This window comes from Metopolophium dirhodum, chromosome 4 (assembly GCF_019925205.1).
Source record: "Metopolophium dirhodum isolate CAU chromosome 4, ASM1992520v1, whole genome shotgun sequence".
Taxonomy (NCBI): Eukaryota; Metazoa; Arthropoda; class Insecta; order Hemiptera; family Aphididae; genus Metopolophium; species Metopolophium dirhodum.
This window is the reverse complement of record NC_083563.1, coordinates 36,627,345-36,648,678: the sequence shown is the minus strand read 5'-3', so window position 1 is coordinate 36,648,678 and position 21,334 is coordinate 36,627,345. Positions and strand designations below refer to the sequence as shown.

The 21,334-nt window shown below is 27.9% G+C and overlaps 2 protein-coding genes and 1 pseudogene across 2 annotated transcripts; 1 reads left to right on the top strand and 2 right to left on the bottom strand.

Annotated features, from left to right (window-relative positions):
* Nucleotides 1-2,650: 2,650 nt before the first annotated feature.
* Nucleotides 2,651-5,848, top strand: LOC132943718 (serine palmitoyltransferase 2-like). The gene is made up of 9 exons (XM_061012778.1): nucleotides 2,651-2,710; nucleotides 3,031-3,192; nucleotides 3,274-3,428; nucleotides 3,501-3,865; nucleotides 4,120-4,283; nucleotides 4,371-4,532; nucleotides 4,622-4,884; nucleotides 4,948-5,077; nucleotides 5,750-5,848. The coding sequence occupies exons 1-9, from the start codon at nucleotides 2,651-2,653 to the stop codon at nucleotides 5,846-5,848; spliced, it is 1,560 nt and encodes a 519-aa protein (XP_060868761.1).
* An 867-nt stretch (nucleotides 5,849-6,715) lies between these two features.
* Nucleotides 6,716-7,776, bottom strand: LOC132943630 (uncharacterized; annotated as a pseudogene).
* A 3,162-nt stretch (nucleotides 7,777-10,938) lies between these two features.
* Nucleotides 10,939-20,301, bottom strand: LOC132943084 (E3 SUMO-protein ligase PIAS3-like). Its single transcript, XM_061011884.1, has 2 exons — nucleotides 19,876-20,301; nucleotides 10,939-13,220 (listed from the first exon to the last, which is right to left on the bottom strand). Exons 1-2 carry the CDS (start codon nucleotides 19,900-19,902, stop codon nucleotides 11,607-11,609), a joined length of 1,641 nt encoding a protein of 546 aa, XP_060867867.1. The 5' UTR covers nucleotides 19,903-20,301; the 3' UTR covers nucleotides 10,939-11,606.
* Nucleotides 20,302-21,334: the final 1,033 nt, after the last annotated feature.

The following is a 21,334-nucleotide window of genomic DNA, read 5'->3' as shown; positions in this document are numbered from 1 at the left end:
AAAAATAGGTTATACATAAATTATTTTTTTCACAATTATATCATCAAATATACTTGGTAATATCATAGGCTGACTGACCGTTTTCGCTCAGAATCGTTTTACTTATACAATGATATTATATCATTGAATTCAAATTTAACACCATCCATTACAGTGACCCACTTGTAATCTACTGTACAACAGAGCGACATCCACTTACCCACCTTTTTTTTTTAAAAAAAAACAATGTTTATTAATTCATTTCATATTATATCATAATATTAAGAATATTTTGATGGAATAACAAAACAAATTAACAAATTTAACTGATTTTATTAAGATAGCTACTACTTTTATCATCCGATATGGGCATATCCATATGGAATAACTATGATTCTTAAATAGGCAGTATGATAGGTAACAAAAATAAGTTTATAGTTAATAGGTTTACTCGTACACCGTGTTCAAAAATTTCATAGTTTATTGTAAAATTGCATTGCATTTAATTTATTTTAAAAATCGCATAATGATGATATTGGTTAATTTTTTTTTTCATTCCATCAATATTGTATATCAATTATTATTATTATAATTGTTTTAAAATATTCGTAATATGATAATAAAATTAATAATCATTGTTTTTTAAAAAATATTATAAATAGATAAAAATTAAAAAAATTTTTTTAAATTATAAAAAGAACAACACTATAAATTATTATAAATAAGTAATAATACATTTATAATTTATAATGAAAATAAAAAATAACATTTGTAGGTTGATAAAAAATATTGTGGTTTACATTGCCCGGTATTCCACTTTGCACGTAACATATATATCTAATATAATATATTATCGTAATTTTGTATGGTTTACGTAAAAATTTGTGTGATTGGATATATATATTGATATGTAGGTATATATAATATAAATACCTAACCATCTTGTAGATAATTTTGTCTTCTACAATTTTTGTTTGAGACATTATTTTGTACAACTAGTATAAAGCGAGATATCAATGAAAAGGCTAGGTACTTGTTTTTATCGAAAAAATCGTATTTAATTAAAAGTGTACACTTTGTTGGCCTTATAATGCAAAAACAATAACTTTTAGGTGAAAATGTCATATGATATTTTTGTATATAATTACTTCCTCTACAATTTTTATCCAGGACTTTTTTTTTTTGCACAACTTATTAAAAGCGATATATTCAAATAAAGATCAATTTCGTGACCTTTGACATCGAATTATCTTTAATGCGTCAATGCGCGCATGGTATCGATGACGACTTTTTACATGATGTTTAAACGATGTCATAAAGGTGTTTACCAAAATTGAGCTAGATGGGAATTTTTCCAAGCTGAACCCATTTATTCCTCTAATTTGACTGGACTATTTAGCATGTATAAAAAAAATATTTTTGGTATCATTCAGTATACCTCACCTTTTATGACTATTGAGTACCTATCTGATTAGAGCATATAAAATGATATGTTTAGCTATACTCGTAATTTGTATTAATACTAACTGAAATTATTTCTTATTACAGTTAAACTGTGTACATAGACCATTTTTAAACATAATTCCATTACCCAATGTAATTTGTGTTATGATTGATGATCAAAACAAGATGTTCATTTTGACAAATTGATGTAAAATTAACATTGTACATTTTTTGAAAATTTCGAAAGATATAAGAATATAAGAAATTACGAAATACAAATCTAGTCGGCTCACACGTTATGAATTTATAAAATCTATGTGCCCTAACTTTGACAAATAATTGGATTTTTAATATTATACTATTTTTTTTATATGTTTTACACTTAAATAAATCATTTAAAATCGCTTTTTTGTGTTTTTATATATATTATTTACATAGATTAGTATGACTAATCTATATCTGCCATAACTTCAATGAATAATTTGATTTTTATTATTATGTTATTTTTTTTAAGATTTTATAAATTTATTAACTTATGTTTATTAAATATTATGTAGGTAGACATATACACATTTTCAATAAAAAAAAATATAGTGGTAACCAAAGTAATTTTTCGTTTACTATGAATAATATTTCTTTGGGCGAAAACCAAATCACTCTTTTTTGTGTTCGGGTAAAAAAGGTCATTTGGGCGAAAACCAAAAGGTCGATTTTGGACGAAAACATGTAAGCCACCTTTATAGACCAGTGTTGGGAAGGAAAAACTACGATACCTGATCTGCATATGCGCTTGGTTGCGACTATTTAAGGGCGCATGCGCAGTAGCGGCCCGCGAATGGCGGCGACTCGTCGCTAACACGTACATCATTGATGTTGTATGTAATCTACAGGCAATGGCTCCATCCATTGTATTTGATCTAAGGTTGCCTAAACGGTCAGACTGACGATGGCCTGTTTGGCATATCTGTTTTTGATAACTATTTGCGGCCAAATTTTTGATTGTTGGAAGCACAGGTTAAACTAAAATTATAAACACTTCATATAAAAATTATTTAAGACGGTAAGGATAAGAATCTATAAATCTATATTATAGTATACAAAATAATTTGTAGTGTACTAGTATATATATAGTGTGTACTGACTACGAACTTATATTAAATTTTTAATAATTTTTTTTTTTTAGATAAATTTCAAAAACTATTAGATTAAAGTTCAGCGGTAAAACATAATGGCCTCAGTAAATAAATCATACTTAGATGACCCGAAGTTAAAAGGATCGATAGAAAAGGTAATACAAGTCTTTGTTAAGTTTGTGTATAATTTTAAAATTATTTTAACTCTGGTTTTAACCTTTTAAAATACAATAATTTAAATAAATTAGGAAAGCGTAAAAGCGTACTTGTAAAACTTACAAGTTTCAAGAAAAATTAAATTGTAAAACAGCCCAAATTATTTGATTTGTGAGAATTTATAATGATATATATATTCAATTATATTGAATGTTTTTGAAAAAATTAAAATGTATACGTTTTTAGCTATTATAACTCATTATTTTATAATAATATGTAATCCACTATTTTTAGTAGTATAATTATTTTTTTATTTCAGAAAATAACTCATGATATTCTTGATAATGTGGAAGAATCATATGAAAAAAGGCCTTTATATACATCAGTTATGGCGTGTTTGGGATTTTATTTTTTGATTTTTATTGGATTGATAAATCATATCGTTTTTACTCCCAAAGTAGCTACTGAAAAAAATCGCAAGGTATAAAATTAATGAATTTACATATTTTATAGTCATTAGTGATTGATCATTAGACTCATTACTAATCTATAATACATTTAGGGATATCCACCACTGTACAATAAATTTGATAGCATATATTTGAGGTATGTATTTCGGCGTGTTAAAGACTGTTTTAATCGAGTAGTTTGTGGTGTACCAGGTGCTAAGATTGATATCATAAATAGGGTAACTCATGACAGTCGTTGGTCATTTGAGTAAGAATATTTTATTATTATTTATGACTATTATTGTTTAATTTAAATAATACAAATTTAAACATATTGCAGGCTTCTGGACTCAAAATCTACTCTTCTCAATTTAGGTTCATATAATTATTTAGGGTTTGCTCAAAGTGAAGGTCCGTGTGCAGATGATACGAAAGACATAATAAAGAAATATGGTTGGGCAGTCAGTAGTTCACGTCAGGAACTTGGAACCAACAATATTCATTTAGAGCTCGAACAACTAACAGCTGCATTCTTAGGTGTTGAGGATGCTATAGTATTTGGTATGGGATTTGCCACTAATTCTCTGAATTTACCTTCCATCATAAATTCTGAATGCTTAGTACTAAGTGATGAATATAATCATGCGTCTATTATTTTGGGGATACGACTGTCAGGAGCCACATCTGTAGTATATAAGCATAATGGTAATGGTTTATTAAATATTTATAAAACAAATAATTTAAGTACCTAATTTAAATATCAAAATATTTTATTTAATATATTAGATCAAAACGTATATTTTGATTTGGTTTCTATTTAAGCATGACTTTAACAGTTCTAAGTTTTAAAATACAAAACATGACAAAATCTTTATACATTTCAAGATTTATACTTTATTTAAATCTTCTTAAAATCTATTTATAGCCAATAACCATATTATAATTTACCTATTTTTTAGATATAATACATTTAGAACAGTTAATACGACAAAATATTGTTTCTGGTCGACCGAAAACCCAAAAACCTTGGGAAAAAATATTTATTGTAACTGAAGGCATTTTTAGCATGGAAGGATCAATTACAAACCTTCCAGATATAATTGCTATTAAAAAAAAATACAAAGTATTTATCAATTATCTTGATTATGGATAACCATATTATAATATTACATTGTTATTTGCAATAATTAGAAGAAACAAAACATTTTAGGTGTATTTATATGTTGATGAAGCTCATAGTATTGGAGCCTTAGGACCAAATGGCCGAGGTATATTCGATTATTATAACTGCAGTGCAAAAGATGTTGATATATTAATGGGCACATTTAGTAAATCATTTGGTTCAGCTGGAGGGTATATAGCTGGCAGCAAAGTATATATAAAATATAATTTTCATTAAAAAATATAACAATGTTTTATGTTCAAATTAACTTTTAATTATTGTCCTGTTGGCTATTAAAGGATTTAATTGACTATTTAAGAGTAAATAGTCATGCTTCATGTTACGCCACATCTATGGCACCTCCTGTAGCTCAAGCAATCATAACATCTATGTCGATGATAATGGGAAGAAAACACGGAGAAGAGGGTAGAAAACGAATTATCCAACTAGCAAGTAATGTCAAATATTTCAGAAGGAAACTTAAGGCCTTGGGTTGTGTAGTATATGGCAATGACAACTCTCCTGTTATTCCTATGTTGGTGTATATGATATCTAAAGTTGGGTAAGTACCTATAATATTAATATTTTTTATAAAGAACTGTCCTATTATTCTTATTTCTTTCAGTGCAACAGTTAGAGAGTTCAATAAATTTAATATAGCTACGGTTGGTGTTGGTTTTCCAGCTACTCCATTACTTGAAGGAAGAATTCGTTTTTGTATGTCAGCTGCTTTGTCAAAGGAACAACTTGATGAAGTAAGTATATGTATTATGTGTGATATTTATGGATACTTTAATAGGGCAAATTTTTATTCAATTACATTTTTTTTCATAGTTAGTAGGTACTTTTTGCAGTTTGATAGAAATTACTTGCATATTTTGTGTGAATATTTATTTTGATACATTTTTCATCTTTAGACCATATTACAGTTATATTTGTATTTTTGGTATCTTTTTGAAATCTTCTTTTATTTTATTTATTTAAGTTTGTTGAAATTTTTACAACAAAAATAAAGGATTATGTCTTCAAGTTCAGATAATACCTAAAACAAGAATTCTAATTTTATTTTTTATTTCAATAATTGTTATATTTACTTCTTTATTTTTATATATTATTTTTGATTCCTAAAAATATTTCTAAAAAATGATTCATGCCATTAAAAACTACAAATTAATAATTTAATTTAATGCCAAACCAAGTTTTTAATAAATTGACAATATTGGTTATAAATACATGTATTAATTAAATTAATTGTTATTAGTTAATACTGTAAAAAGTGTGTAAAAGTACTTAAAATAATATTAATAACTTGTATAATTTAATACAATATGAAACATTTTATTTGCACTCTATTTACTAATTAACATTTAATATAATATGTAGGTATTATATATTTATTATTAAATTATACTTATTTATATTTGTAGGTTCTGGTTGCCACGGAAAAAATAATAAATAAACTGGGTTTGTGTTATTCTAAAAAAACGATTTCCAACGAAGAAATACTATACGAGAACCCATATTAATTTGAATACCACTGTTTTTATTTTTGTTTCATAAGTTAAATAATTTTGTATTGTGTACATTTAATTTTTGAAAATTCACATTTAATACAATTAATAAATAAACTATAATAATACTCAGAGAACAAGACTTGTGTGACCATGATAATAATTATATTAAGCTGCAGATTCACAATGAAAGTAAACCGCGATAGAATTGCTCGATATAGTTGCTTTTGCACAGTGTACTGTCACTGTATGAACTCTACGATAATTACTATCATTAAATCTACAAAAGCATTTTTCTATCATCGTGTGACCACGGCTTTAATTATTTTAATGAAAACATTTTTTCATGATAATTTTTTACATGACAAATCAATTTTAATTTATATCAGAAGTCTGATGTCACTATAATAACAAATTAAAATTACACTATTTAAGTATAAACATTGGACCACTTGCATATTTATTTAGTAGTTTTCTAAATGGTCTTTAAATTATTCAAGCATAAAAAGTATAATTAATATATGGTAATTAATAATTTAATATAAAACTATAAGATATACCTAAAAAATATTTTTTTGATATAATATTAACATATACTATCTACCTGTCCTACCTGTATATTATGTAACATTGTAATCAAACAAATTACAAATTGTAAAAAATTCAAAATATTAATTTTTACAAAATAAAAATAATATTCTTTTTACTATTTTTTGTATTGTATAATCAAACAAATTACAAAATGTCAAGAATTCAAAATATTAGTTTTTATAAAAAAAAAAGTACAAGCCATTCATTTATGAAATTAGGCAATTAAAAGTTTAGTTTTTGTTATGATTTAGATACTTATTACAAAAAAATTGAATAAATATACTTAAATTATCATTGAATGCAAATTGAATTTATGATAGAAATTAGAATAGTTGAAATTGTTAACAGATAGTCAAATGATTTTTCACATACATTAGATAGATACAAACATAACTCTTCATTTGTTTTATCAGTTGAATTCAATATGAAAAAAGCTGTAACAACAACTGCTGCTGCTGTAGTTATTTTGTCAAACTCTGTGTCTATTAGTTCCAACCTAATAATAGCAAGAGTATCTATCATTTATATTTTGTACTGCAACATTAAATATTGTAATAGTTTATAATACTGTTGTAAAGCTTAATATTTTTATTTACTTTCCCCTGTAAGTATAGATTCTATAACCTGTTTTTGATACTGTAGCCGATCATAAAGCTCTTGTTGATGAATATAAACAAAATCTGTTAGCAATAAGCATGTAGAATGCAAACTATCCGTAGCAGTGAATGGGATCACGTCAATGAAATATTCAACCAACATAAATATTGATGGTTCATTCAGCTAAACCAATTTTATATTACTGATAAATATTGATATTTTTCATTATAATATAATTTAAAATTTAACCATATAATCAACTAAACGCAAGACTTCAGCTTCTGAAAAACGAACATTTTTTTTTGTATATATAAGATCGTTCGCTTTAGTATAAATTTGATATCTTTTAATTTAAGACTCTATGCACAAACATGAACATTTTTATTAAATTGTAAAAATCTACTATAGGTATTTTTAATAGTTTTACTATTGTAAAATTCATATTTATTTATTCAAAACATTTTACATCATTCAATAATTTAAATTTATAATTCTTTAAAAAAATAATTTTGAGTGAATATTTAAACTATAAAATATAGGTAAAAATGATCGTTACACTGATTTAAAAATTTCACCCACTTATTTGAATGTTTACTATAGATTTTCTTATGCTTGTAAATGAAATATTCAGATAAAAACCTAAAAATTTTCAATTAATTAGTATACACGTGTAATATGTTCATAGCCACTAACTATACAAGCTGGTGTATTTTGTACATCAAACTTTCCATTTATCTTTTTCTATTTTACTTCATAATTGTTTTCAGTTATTCTACTATAACCTATCCTTATCATATAATATACAGGGTGATTTTAAGGCATACTCGCCCCCATTTTTTCCTTTCAGAGTGCACTTATTCAAATTCTGATTGTTAGAATTTTTAAGTATACTTTAAGACCATCATTTTTAAATTCCTAATATTTTTGTACTACCTAAGGCGAGTGCCCTGTGACAATACACACTTCTGTTTTTAAAATGAGGACCCTCCCCTTTTTACTGAAAATGTTGATATAACTAAATAGAAATTCTAATGAGTAGTTTCTGAGTTATTAAACTGATTATTCAAAGGATAATAATCCTTAAAAATGATTTTACTAAAATATAAGCTACATGTAATATAAGATGTAGCATTTAATATTTATTGTACTTTGATCATTTTAAATTCTGAGAGAAGCGATGAATGTATTGATTTTATAATGATGTGTTTTTTTTTAAATTTTTTATTTTTGTGTCTGTCATCACCTTTTAGGACAGTAAAAGTGCTTGGATTTTCTTCAACAGTAACTTTTCTGATAGGAAAGTGAATCTAGCTGGTACATTCGGGGGTCAAAAGTAAAAATTTCTCAGTAAATCATATTTTTCAACTGCTATTAGAACGATATATTAGGAGCCTTATATTAGAATTCCACGCTTTTTTACCCAATAAATAAAATGTATTGATATATATATAAAAAAAAAACTAAAGAAATTCGAGTGAATATCAAAAGTTGTAAAAATAAAAATTTCAGACGCTCATAAAAATTTAATTTAAGTTACTTGTAGACATTTTTTTTTTTGATAAAGGTAGACAAACTTATGAGCTTAGAATCTAAAATTTAAAACAAGGCTTCACGTAAATAGGTTATATATAAATTACCTTATTCACAATAACATCATCAAATATATCTACTTGGTAATATCATAGGCTGACTGACCGTTTTCGCTCAGAATCGTTTTTCTTATACAATGATATTATATCATTGAATTCAAATTTAACACCATCCATTACAGTGACCCACTTTTCACCTACTGTACAGCAGAGCGACATCCACTTACCCACCTTTTTAAAAATAATTTGTATTGATAAATCAACAGTAATTACTAATAATTTTAAATCGCTTAACCATTACCATAGAAATATTATCTGTAGTTCCTACACAGTCATAAAACTCAAAAAGTACCTACTCTTCTGAATTTTGATTTAGATACATCGAAATTCTCATAAGAAATATCTCCTGAATAATTAAAAATGAAAAAGAGTGATCCCTATATGAAAAAAACAAAGATTTGTATTATCCTTAAGTTCAACAAAATATCTCAAGTATTCAAAAATATGATCTTCATGTGTATTTGAAAAATTACAAAATCCGCCATGCATGTACTATTTTTAAGTTTTGCCACTTATAAGTTATATTGGATGATAATACCGATTATTTATGTAATATTTAATTATTATACTGGTCAAATCGTACGTTATGTGAAGTAAATTATTTTATAAGTAGATAAACAAAATTTTATAATATGTAAAACCATATTGATGTCTATGTAAACCAAATGGGTGTATAAAACGTGTAATTATTGAAAAACAAATAGCGCATATTGTAGTTTTTGCGCATTTGTACAACTTTTGGTGAAAACGATCTAAATGGGTAAGTACCATTAAACTTAAATGTTTTAAAATTTTGAATGCTTCTCTTGTAAAATTTAAACTACTGTACCATATACGCAGGACCGGCTCAAGGGGTAGACGACATAGGCCCATGCTTAGGGCGGCACTTGAGCAGCAATTTAGTAAGAGGGAGGTATTTTAAAAACACTGATAATATTATATTGTTAGGGGCGGAAAAATTTGATTTTGCCTAGTTCACTATTTTCACTCGAGCCGGTCCTGTTTCTGAAAAATGTTATGCTTGTTGTTAGTTGTTTTTTGATTAGCTATTAAAGTATACATAATAAAATACTGCACTACTTTTTGTTTAATTCTTTATTATTCCTTATTAATCTTGTTTACAATAGTATAGAAACATATTATAATCCATCAAAAAGCAGTCTAGAGCTTTGATGTTGCTGACTATATTATAGTACACCTATATATGCACTACTTAATATAAAAAAAAGTATATTTTACTATTTAAGTACTACCTACCACTAGTGTAATAGTATAATATACATTTTTAAACCGTGTTTCTTTATACTAATAAAAAATTAAGTTTAATTCGTTTACAAACAAATGTTTATATAATATTTTAAGCTCGGTTATAGGTACACCTACTAATATCTATATCTTTGATCAATTAATAACCGATCTTTTACCGTAGGCCTTATAACCTTACCAACTACTATATCTTTTTCATTGTCCTAAAAGTCGGCAATTCTCTGTCCGATGATCAAATGCTAAAATTAGTAAATACTTAATATATATTTACTATTTTGTACTCAGAAATCAGATACTATCCTTTTTTAGACATTCACGGTTTATTAAAATGTTAGGAAACACTGGCTTTTTGGCTTATGACATTTGTTAAAACGCGAAACACTTCTGTGAAATTTGTATGTAGCATACAAATTGTTGATGAATGGGCAAACAAAATATGAATTATTTGTGGAAGTTCAAAATAAAAAAAATTAGATGTTATTGTTCACTTGGAACGTTTAGTTGATACTCATTGGTCGTAAGAAAGTAAGTAAAGTACGAATATACAAAAACCAGATATTTATCTTATACTTAAAACTCTGTCGGAACTTCCAAGTGCTTTTACTGAAACACTAAAAATGTTGACTAATTTATTCATTTTACCTGTCACTACAGCTACCAATAAGCGTTTTTTTTCTTCTTTGAAATGAGTTAAATCATTCTTAAGAAGTACAACTGCCTAAGGAGAGTATGCAAGTTATGTTAACTTGGAAGAAGCTGTTGATATGTTTGATAATCATATCAAATAATAATAAATAAAATAATAAAAAAATAATAAAACATATCCTTTAATAGTTTAATGCATTAATATTTAAGATACAATTTTATGTTTTCATAAATAAGTTAATTTAAGTGCTGTTAAGTATAATTAATATACAAATAATTAAATTATAAGTATTTTTATTATTATTCCATTAAACTTATTGATAGGTAACATATCGGATAAGTAAACAAATTAATGTTTTACTATCCTTAATGTTACTAATTTTGAACCCCTTACAATTTTTAAAAAGTATTATGATAAAAAGTCGGCAAATTTAATCATCCCTTTCAAAATCTGAAATGACGCCCCTGAATGCAACATAATTATATAAAAATTAAAAATACTGTAAATACAAGTTATCATACAATTTAGAATTTAAAGAACACTTCAGATTTTGGAGTTTTATTAAAATAGAAAAATGTTGTTTTAATAATAAAATCATTTTAACCTAAGTTATTTTATAGGCACTTATAACTATGAACGGTTTTAATGTTATTGAAAACAATAGTTGAACATTTAAACATATTATATTCTGATGAGAAAGAATATCAGTAGCTACCAATCCACAGCCACAATCATGTTCAGTAGTAGGCTGTAATATAATGCCCTTATATTTTAAATGATGCATAAATAAATATACATAGGAAAACATGATTTATTAACAACAATAACAACTGTATTAAAATCAAGGTAAATAAGGCATCTAATAGTAGTTATTATATACATTATTAAGAGTATTAATTATTTATAATTAATAAGTTTTGATCAAATACAAATCATTACCAGTTGTACTACGTTTTTAAAAACGAGTTAAAAACATAAAAAATTGTATACAATTTAAAATCAGTAAGAATTGAAATACATTAGTTTAATCTAATGTTATAACACATAAAACCGATCTTGAATTATCTTTTTCTTGATGTCTATTATTTCTACTACTCCCAGAGCTACCAGCTACGCAGTTATTGGACCCTGGGTTTGAAATGTTTGGAAGGTCAACATTATTTAACATAGAGGTTGATTCTATTAATGGGCGTGATCTATCACCATTAATACGTTCGTCACTTAGGTCACTTTCAGAAGGATTTGTTAGGTCTTCATTTTCTATACCATGTTCAGATTCTTTTACTTTTGATGGAGAATATTTAAAACATTTTGATTTTGGAATAATCTCATCATTATCAACATTGGCTACGTAACTTGTACTATTATCTGCATCATTATCATCATCAGAATCTGATAATGTAAATACTTCTATGTTGTTTGTAGATCCACAATCATTCGTTCTAGAATTGTTTGAAAATCCTATATTATTTTTTCCATAAGTCCATGTCCCATCTTTAAATAAAAGAATACTTTCACATTCTTCGCTTAAAACTGGACTATTAAGTATGTTAAAAAAATACTCATCAATTTCAATGTTTTCAAACTTCATTTTTTTTTTACATAATGGGCATGTCCATTTTTCCTTTTGTTCATTCATCTGTAAAAATTGTATTGCATCGAAACACTGTAAATGTATACAGTCTACACCTCGAGCAGGAAGTTTCATTCTTAATTTAGTTAATGGATCCTTAACAGTAGCAAACACAGATTCTACACCCATATCAGCTTCACTTTCCATAGATTTTTTAATGAGTTCTTTAGTTTTATCAGAGGAACGTTTGGGTCTTTTTTTAAGTTCTTCAAGCAGATCATTCCAAGTCAATCTGCGGGCCACAAAAACACCAGCCATAAATTTGTGTGGTTCATTTGTCCATGTAATTTTTAATGTGTTCTTTGCAGAATTTCCTAAATCTGTTTGTTGAGTAATATCTATAGGAATATTGCAATGCCACGGAGCGATGCCCATTATATTTGGGAAGTTTAATGTAGGTAAATTACATTGACGATCATTTACAGAAACTGTGATATTGTAAGGTAAACGTTCAGTAACATTTTCATTAAGTCCAACTTGTAGTAATCTTAAAATAATTTGAATTTTATATTCTTGCCTAGCAGTATTCCATGAATTAACAATATTATGTCTAACATTTTCTGTTAGATGAAATATCCCAGTAAAGTCGACAGAATCAGTTTTAGTCTGGCAGTAAACAGGTTTAAATAATGATTGTACTGTTCTAAAGAATGGTAAGTGTTCAAATCTTATATCTGGACTCACGATTTCAACAAAAGGTTGTGTAGGATTTGGTCTTGGTGGTATGTAAGATTGGCTATGAATTTGAAGGTTGTTTCGAGGTTCTCGTAAAAGTTGTGGTCGTTGTTGAGGTTGTTGGTTTCGTTGTGGTCTAGTGTTATAGACTTGTAAGATTTTATGTTTCAAATTTATATTTGTTAGTGCAGGATCAGTTAACAAGCTCAAAACACGTTTGCGTAAACATTGTATGCTACCAAATTGGTTCTGCTTAACAGCTTCTAAAATTTGCTGTAGTTCATTTAGTCTTAAATCATATATCACCTGTTGAATGTATTCAATATCCGCCTAAAATCAAAAAACAAAAACAAATTATAGTTTAACAAGTAAGTAACTTTATACAACTAAAGATGAGATAAAAAAATTAATAATTTGTAATGCAAGTTTAAAATATTACTTCATCATTTCATGTATATTTGTACAGACCTACACCTTGCTTATTATTTAGTTATTTATAATAAATGTCATACTCATTTGTAATAAGCACTAAAAATAATAGCAACATTTATACATGAATATACCTACTTAGGTATATTATTTTTTGTTTATTTATTTAAAATAGGTATGTACTCTTTCAGTTTGTTAAATTCTTGGAAAAAATTATTGACATCTATTAATTTGTTAACAAGTTAGCCTATACTAATCTGCACTTGGTGGGACTAGGCCTCACCTTGATAACTGGAAGTCTAGATTAAACGAAACAAACAATCAACTGTGCATATTCTTCTCGGATAAAAGGCTAAGTGCCACTATCTAAAATTTTGGTTATGATCTGTTATCGCCCTGCCATAATACCGCTAATATATAACGTTTATATTATAATATATTTGTTTTTAATTAATTACAAAAAAATTATAAAAAAAATTATAATTAAATACCTATCAAAAAATTGAATTATTTAATTTACGATTACGGTATATTAATTATTATGGTATCACCATGTAGGCTAAAATTCTGAAATGTCCGATAAAATTTGATCTAATAAGTATCCTGTTCATTAAGCTTTGGCTGCTACATTTTTAGCAGCACCAAGTAGTTTGTTTCTTCCATTTGGAAACATCTAACATTTTCCCCACGTTTTGAGAGTCAGCTCCAGAGGTAGGGTCCAAAAAGTTTTACTTAAGGTTAACTTGACCATGATAATAACCTACTTCTTGAGTATTATAGTACGATTTCTAGCCATCCAAAATTATTATTTGTTGATTGCAGCGAGGCAATAACAGAGTAGTACCAGAATATCTTATGCTATTCATAAACACCTTACTAAGGACAAGGAAGAAATTTATCTTATATATAAAAATCCCGTGTCACGTCTTTGTCCGGAATAAACTCCGAAACTCCTGGACCGATCTTGATGACATTTTTACAATGTGTGTAATTTGGCCGAACTCAAAAGATAGGCTAATTTTAAAAAGGAGAGGATCAACTCCGAGAAGTGCTAAAACGGGAATTTTGAGATTTCAGATGGAAATTTTTGTTTATAAATGGTTGCCATGGGTTTTTAATAATAATAAAAAAAAAAACCATTTGCTTTACTTTTTAAATATAAATTATAATATAATATCAAACTATAAAAACGTGAAATGAAATTCTCTGTACAGGCTGAACTCTGGAACTACTTATCAGATCTTCTTGATTTTTTTTCAAATAAAAGAGTATTTCACAGAAAAGGTTTAGGTATATGAAAGAAAATTTTAGGTTGCTATTGGTTAATCGGGCATGTTTGTTGATTTGTATTATTATTTTTTGTCAATATACAAGTCAATATAATATGAATAATATAATATACAAGAAGATCTGATAAGTAGTTCCAGAGTTTAGTCTGTATATAGTCTCTGTATTTATATAGTTAGACATATATATAAATTAATGTTTGTGGGTAGATTAGACCTCTGGGAAGAAGATAGGTTAATTTACAAAGGGTTAAATTTGTTTTTTTTATTCATCGGATTTTAGTATGGTTAGGATAGGATAGGATTTTGTATAAATTGATTATATTAATTCATCGAAGGTGGAATTAAGTAAAAGCGACAAATTTGGTATAACTTTGATACTTCAGAGTTAAATTATACACTTACGTACAAACAGCACGGCGGGGTCCGCGATCTACCGCAGGTAGATTGCCTACCTGATAATGTACTGCTGCGAATTAGAATTTTTATCCTGGGCAACAGAAAAGTTAAGATGAATTTTGAGCACCATACACCGAATACTAAATAACGAATTGAACAAAGTTTGAGTCATATAGAGTTGATGCATTTAACGGGCAAAAAAGTGCACGGGATCAGCTAGTTATTATATAAATGTATCTATTTACAATGCATACATATGTATTTTGTAATCTATATTATAAGTATAATTACCAATTCAAAATAAATAATTACAATCCAGATTAACAGCATGTCCAGACGAGCAAAGTATGAATTACGAGATTCTACTATAATGTATTATTTGGCTTTATTATAGGTTCAGTATAACTATGTTTAAATTTCTGCTAGGTGACTGCATAATAAACTAATAATAATAATAATTAAAACAGCATCAACATTTAACATGGCACCTAGTTATAATGATTCTTTTATTCATAACTAATTTATTTAGGTACCTAACAACTTAACATTGAATTTACAATTTTAAAAATAACATGTTATTTATGAAGGTATGGAATATTGTGATGTGTAATTGATTGTAATAGGTAGATTTATGGATACAAGTTAAACAATGATTAATAAAGAGTTTATTATCTAGGGGTATATCTAGGGGTTTATTATACAATACTTTTAAGATAATTGCTTTAATATCTACCGTAGCCCATGTAAGTACAATACTTAGTGGTGCCGAATCCTATGTCCATGTGTTGCGGTTGCAACACATGTTTTAAGTGGGTGGTAGTACCTATAGGCTTAATTTCGATTTTGTATTTAAATATAATAGTAAGGATACTGTGTAATATACTTAAGACTCAAAAGTTACAACTAGTAAGTTGCACACGTGCACACAGGGATATATACAGCACATTTGAGAGTACACTTACTACAGTCTACAGAGACCAGTCTAATTTATTAAACATTAGGATTGTTTCCTCCCTCTGGCCCATGCGCAACATGCTAAACCAACTAAATAGACAAAACGCATTTTTAATTAATCTTCGAGGTAATCTTAGACTTTACAGAGTAAAAATAGACCCATTGTAAAAAACATAGACAATAATATTTTTGAAGGTATTGTAGCTCCCCCCCCCAGTTTTATACTTTTATCCGTAGATTAGGTATCCGAAGAATTATGAATATGTGTGATTTATTTTGGTCTTGTTACGATTATTGTGTCAATATAATTTAATAATATATAGACTCGTTTGTATCGATTTGCGTGTAACCAGTTTTATTATCAACAGAAATAATAAAATATACCATAATACACAAAAACATCTATTTTTAATTTATTATTAAACAACTAATATTATCGTGATAATATTATATTATTACAATACACTCGATACGAGCTAATAGATTTTATACGTATTCTCACATCAGTCACATTTAACTGCATCATTAATTGTCATTTCAGCAAAATAGCAAATCTAGACTTGTTTGCTCTGATTGTAAAATGAATTGTGAATCAGGTATACCAACTAATAAGAATAACATTACACTTCAAAGTTTAGCTGATTCCATTAATTTTATGGGTAATAAATTCGATGACTTCAATATCACCATTTCGAAATTACTTAATGAAATGAAGGAATTAAGAGAAGGGAACCAAAAAATATCTGATATTAATAAAATCTTCTCAACCGAAGTAAATCAATTAAAACAAAAAATTGATGATATTGAACAAAAATCGCTTGAAAAAATGGTCGAAATATCTGGAATATCTACTACCAATGGTGAAGATTGTGGTAAGATTAGTGAGGAAATTGGCATCAAACTTAATGTCAATATTCAGGTTAAAAAAAGCTGTAAGAATTCCTAATAAAAATAATCAATTTTAAAAAATACTTGTTTGGTTAAATAATAAAGATATGAAGTCTAATCTCGTCACAAAATGTAAAAGAAATCGTTCTTTTTATGCCAACCAAATAAATGTTAATTGGTCCAGCACTGTGCGAATTTACACAAATGAACATGGAACTAAGGTTAGAACACATTTATTATACAAAACTAAAGAAGCTGCTAGATAAAATCATTATAAATATGTTTGGACAAATGATGGCGATATCTTAATACGTAAAGATGATCAATCTAAAGTAATTCGTATTAGAGAACTAGGTGACATAGCCACAAAAATACATTAATTTATTCTGTTTTTTTTTTCTATTATAATTGTCATATTGTACTTAACCACATTAATTAATGATTAATGATATCCAATTTTGTATATCTGATATTGATCAGGTTAATTCAGTTGTAACACAAAATATTGGTGACTGAAATACTTTAAATCTAGGCAATAAACAATTTTCCATATTTGCTATGAATATAAGTAGTATTAATTGCCATTTTGATGAATTGTTAGTATTATTAAGTACTTTAAATAATATTTAATAGTTGATATAAATAATATTTAATAGTTGAATAATAGTTAATATTTGATGAAAAACTAAAATGGAATTATCATGTAGATAAATTGTAAATACTATCAGGACATTATTTTATAACTTTAAAAGTTTAAAATATAATTTAGATATTAAACAATTGAGAATTATTTATATGTCTTTAGTTCAATCTTTAGTTTATTATGGATTGCCTTTCTGGGTTGGTGCTTATAATTATTATTTAACTCCTTTAAATACAACCATTAATAGCTTAATAAAAGTTATTATCTCTAAGCCGTTTCTATATCCAACAAATCAGTTATACATTGACTTTAATGTTCAACAATGTTATATTATAAATCTTTGCTTTTACTTGTTTATAAATATAGACATTGTTTGAATACCATAGAACATAATTATAATACTAGAAATAAATGTTATTCTAATCTTAATTCTATTAAATACTATAAGACTGTAACCTCTCAGAGTCCTATTTGCAAATGTACTTAGTTGTGTCAGAAATTAAATTTAAATCTTTTTAACTTCAATAATATTAACTCTTTAAAATCTTATATTAAGCTTAACCAGTTTGATTATGTTATACTTAGTTATGATTTGTAAGTTTTTTTTTTTTGTTTTTACTTTATTCTCTCATTTTCTATTAATTTTTTTAAGTCATTTTGTTTATATATTATAATGTAATAAGAAACTCATTTCTTAGCACACGCTTTTAACTTTTTAAAAGTGAGTCAATATAATTTATTCTTACTTTGTACTATCACTGAAAATTTATATTGGCAAAATAAACTTATTATTATTATTATTAAATAAGTTATTGAGTTGTATGGAGAATTAAAGCATTTTTAGAACGTGAAGCACTTATTAGAAACTATAATATGGATTTTTGTCAAAACTATTTAGAACTTGGAAATACAGTAACACTGCCAGAATATATTCATAAAACTCCCAATCAGGGTTCTGATGAATCTGAAGAGTTTTTTGATGATTTTGAACAAGATAAAAGTGACGATGAATATGAAGCATCTACCAGTGATGGAACTTATATTGTAAACTCAGGAAGTATGAACAAATTAATTCCATTATTTTGTGTACTTCAGTTAAGAAGTGTATTTCCAAGTCTTTATACATTGCTACAAATTGCTGTTACAATACTGGTGTCTAGCTGCAGTGTCGAGCGATCGTTCTCGAAGTTGAAACTTGTTAAAACCAAATTAAGGAGTATAATGACAGAAGACGGGTTGGGAAATTTAATGATATTTACATGTGAGGAAGACTGTGAACCAAACACTGAAAGAGCTATCAATAATTTTTGACAAAAAGTACTTTATTATCAAAAGCTTTAACATTAATTTAATTTCTAATAAGAATTTAATAATTTTTATTTATATTTTATTATTACATCTAAAATATGTATTATGCTTATGGTCCAAATAAGGTATTTGTTGGATTCAAGGATAAATATTGATAAATATATACATTACACTTATGTTAAGTACCTATTATCTATGTACAATGTAGCACACGTTTCTAGTAGTATTGGCGATATAATTAATAAGGCAATTAGTATATTATAACATGCTGAGGCTTGTGCTGAGGTCATTGCAAGAGCGTAGTATAAAACAATTAAGCTATAAAAGTGTAGTCACACGTCTCTCCTCGGGAAAGTCTCAATATTCGTAAGGAAGGAGGCCAGTTGACTAGAATACCAAGTACGAGAACCAACTCTGTCTCATGACAAAATTTTGGCCACTACTACGACTACCCACTCCAAAGGACACAATCATATATATAGGAGCCCGTGGCAAGAGCTCATCAGACGGTTACAGAATGGGTTAGCTAACGATTAGAGATAGCCAAGACACTTAGAGACAGATCGTAACACCACTCATAGTCTTAGATATCATTAGAGTTGTAACACCGCTCACTTCTCCACCATAGTTTATATTATTGTAATTTTGTACTTTGTTAAAATAAACACACAACATAACCAAGTGCATAAAGTATTCATTTCTACGTTGATGTATATATCGACGTCAGTTGGAACGTAACACTTATATAGTTATATAAATGGTTTAACTCTCCCGAATCTAAAACAAAACATGTTTTAAAAAAAGCAATACCAAGCCCCGAGGTCAACAGTTTTAGCTTGTCTATAATCTAGCTATAATTAGTAAATACAATTAGTATGTGGTGAAGATAGTATACATTATGTGGGTTTACAAAACAAATTTATGTGGTGGGCGTCTAAATAAAACTTGCATAATACCGCCACATGATTTGTAATGAACCTCAGCGCCACTGAGTCCAATACCTATGCCCAGTTGATTTAGCATGACGTTATTACTTATTAGTTATCGCAATAATATAATACGGGTGGGTAATACTTACGAACATATAGCAACACGATTTCGGCATTTTAGATTCGCCAACGATCCTGAATTGAGTGAAAATATCACGTTCAAACAACGGGTTCAATAAACAATCGTCGTGTGGTTTTTCGTCCGAACCCGACTTAGGTTAGGTAAACGATTCGAAAACGGACGGTACACAATAGAAACCGTACTCAGTGATAATAGTATTGCCATCCACACGATAAAACCAAACGGTAATGGCGCGCCGCGAAATATAAAATTTCCAAATTATATTACACTACGACAACATTCTGAGCATCGGACGATCAGAGTTCCGTCAATAATTTGTAATCGTACACTCTGGATCACGGTTAAAGATAATAATGTAATATATTATATAATATTATGGATTGGACGAGACGATGGGCGGCGTCGATTTTACTTTGTCGCGAGAATAAAATATAATATTGTACTGGTACTACTGGACGCCGAACGAACCATGATAAGAAGACCGCTAAATGCAAGGTTTGTATAGCACGGTTACTGCCACCAACTACAACAACACTTATATAATAATAATAATAATAATAATAATAATAATATTTCTATAAACTTTGCGTCAGCTGCAGCTGCTGCTGGACGGTGTTACGAGTGTGAAGTTAGCAATTGATAATAATGTGTACAATGGGTGGGCCTATACGCAATCATGCCCCAGACGTAACCCAAACATAAACCCAAGCGTAATAAGACCATAGTAGACCTATAAACTAATGGACGGCGCTTAGAGAGACAGGGGTCTGGGGTACGATGTAGTGTGTAAGAGAAGAGAGAACGCGGGGGAAATGTAGCATTAGTTTCACGCGTCGACGACTGCACCCCTCTGTGTTCTCTTTCTCTCTTTTCTCGCTTCGTTCTTTCTCCTTCCTTTCTCTTATACGCGATTCCCGTGCATTGACGGCAGGCCGGACTGGAATGCACCGTCCATATTTTGTTTATAGGGTATACGCATACGACTTGATCCCGAGCACACGCCACTTAGATTACCTACAAACGCATATTATGTTGGTACAACAATATAATGCGATCTTCACAATGTATTATAATGACTAGCCGATCCCGCGCACTCCGTTGCCCGTTAAATGTACTCAACGTCAACGTCTCTATATGACTGTACAGTTTTCATTGATTGATATTCGGTGCGTGGTGTTCAAAAATTTATCTCAACTTCTCCGTTGCCCGGAATAATAAATAATATTAGATGAGCTACTACGGCTGACGTCTGACACCCTCTACAATAAATTATGCCACTCTAAGCGGAGCAGATAAAAGAAAAAAATATGAAAACAGTGATCGCCGGCTTACTACAACAGTTACTGATGATAATTGTAGACACTAATACAATTAAGAGTTAGATATGTATTATTAAATTAACGCCTGAAATATTAACATCAACGGCTGACGAGTCGATTGTTAGGTCATCATAATTATGACTCGAT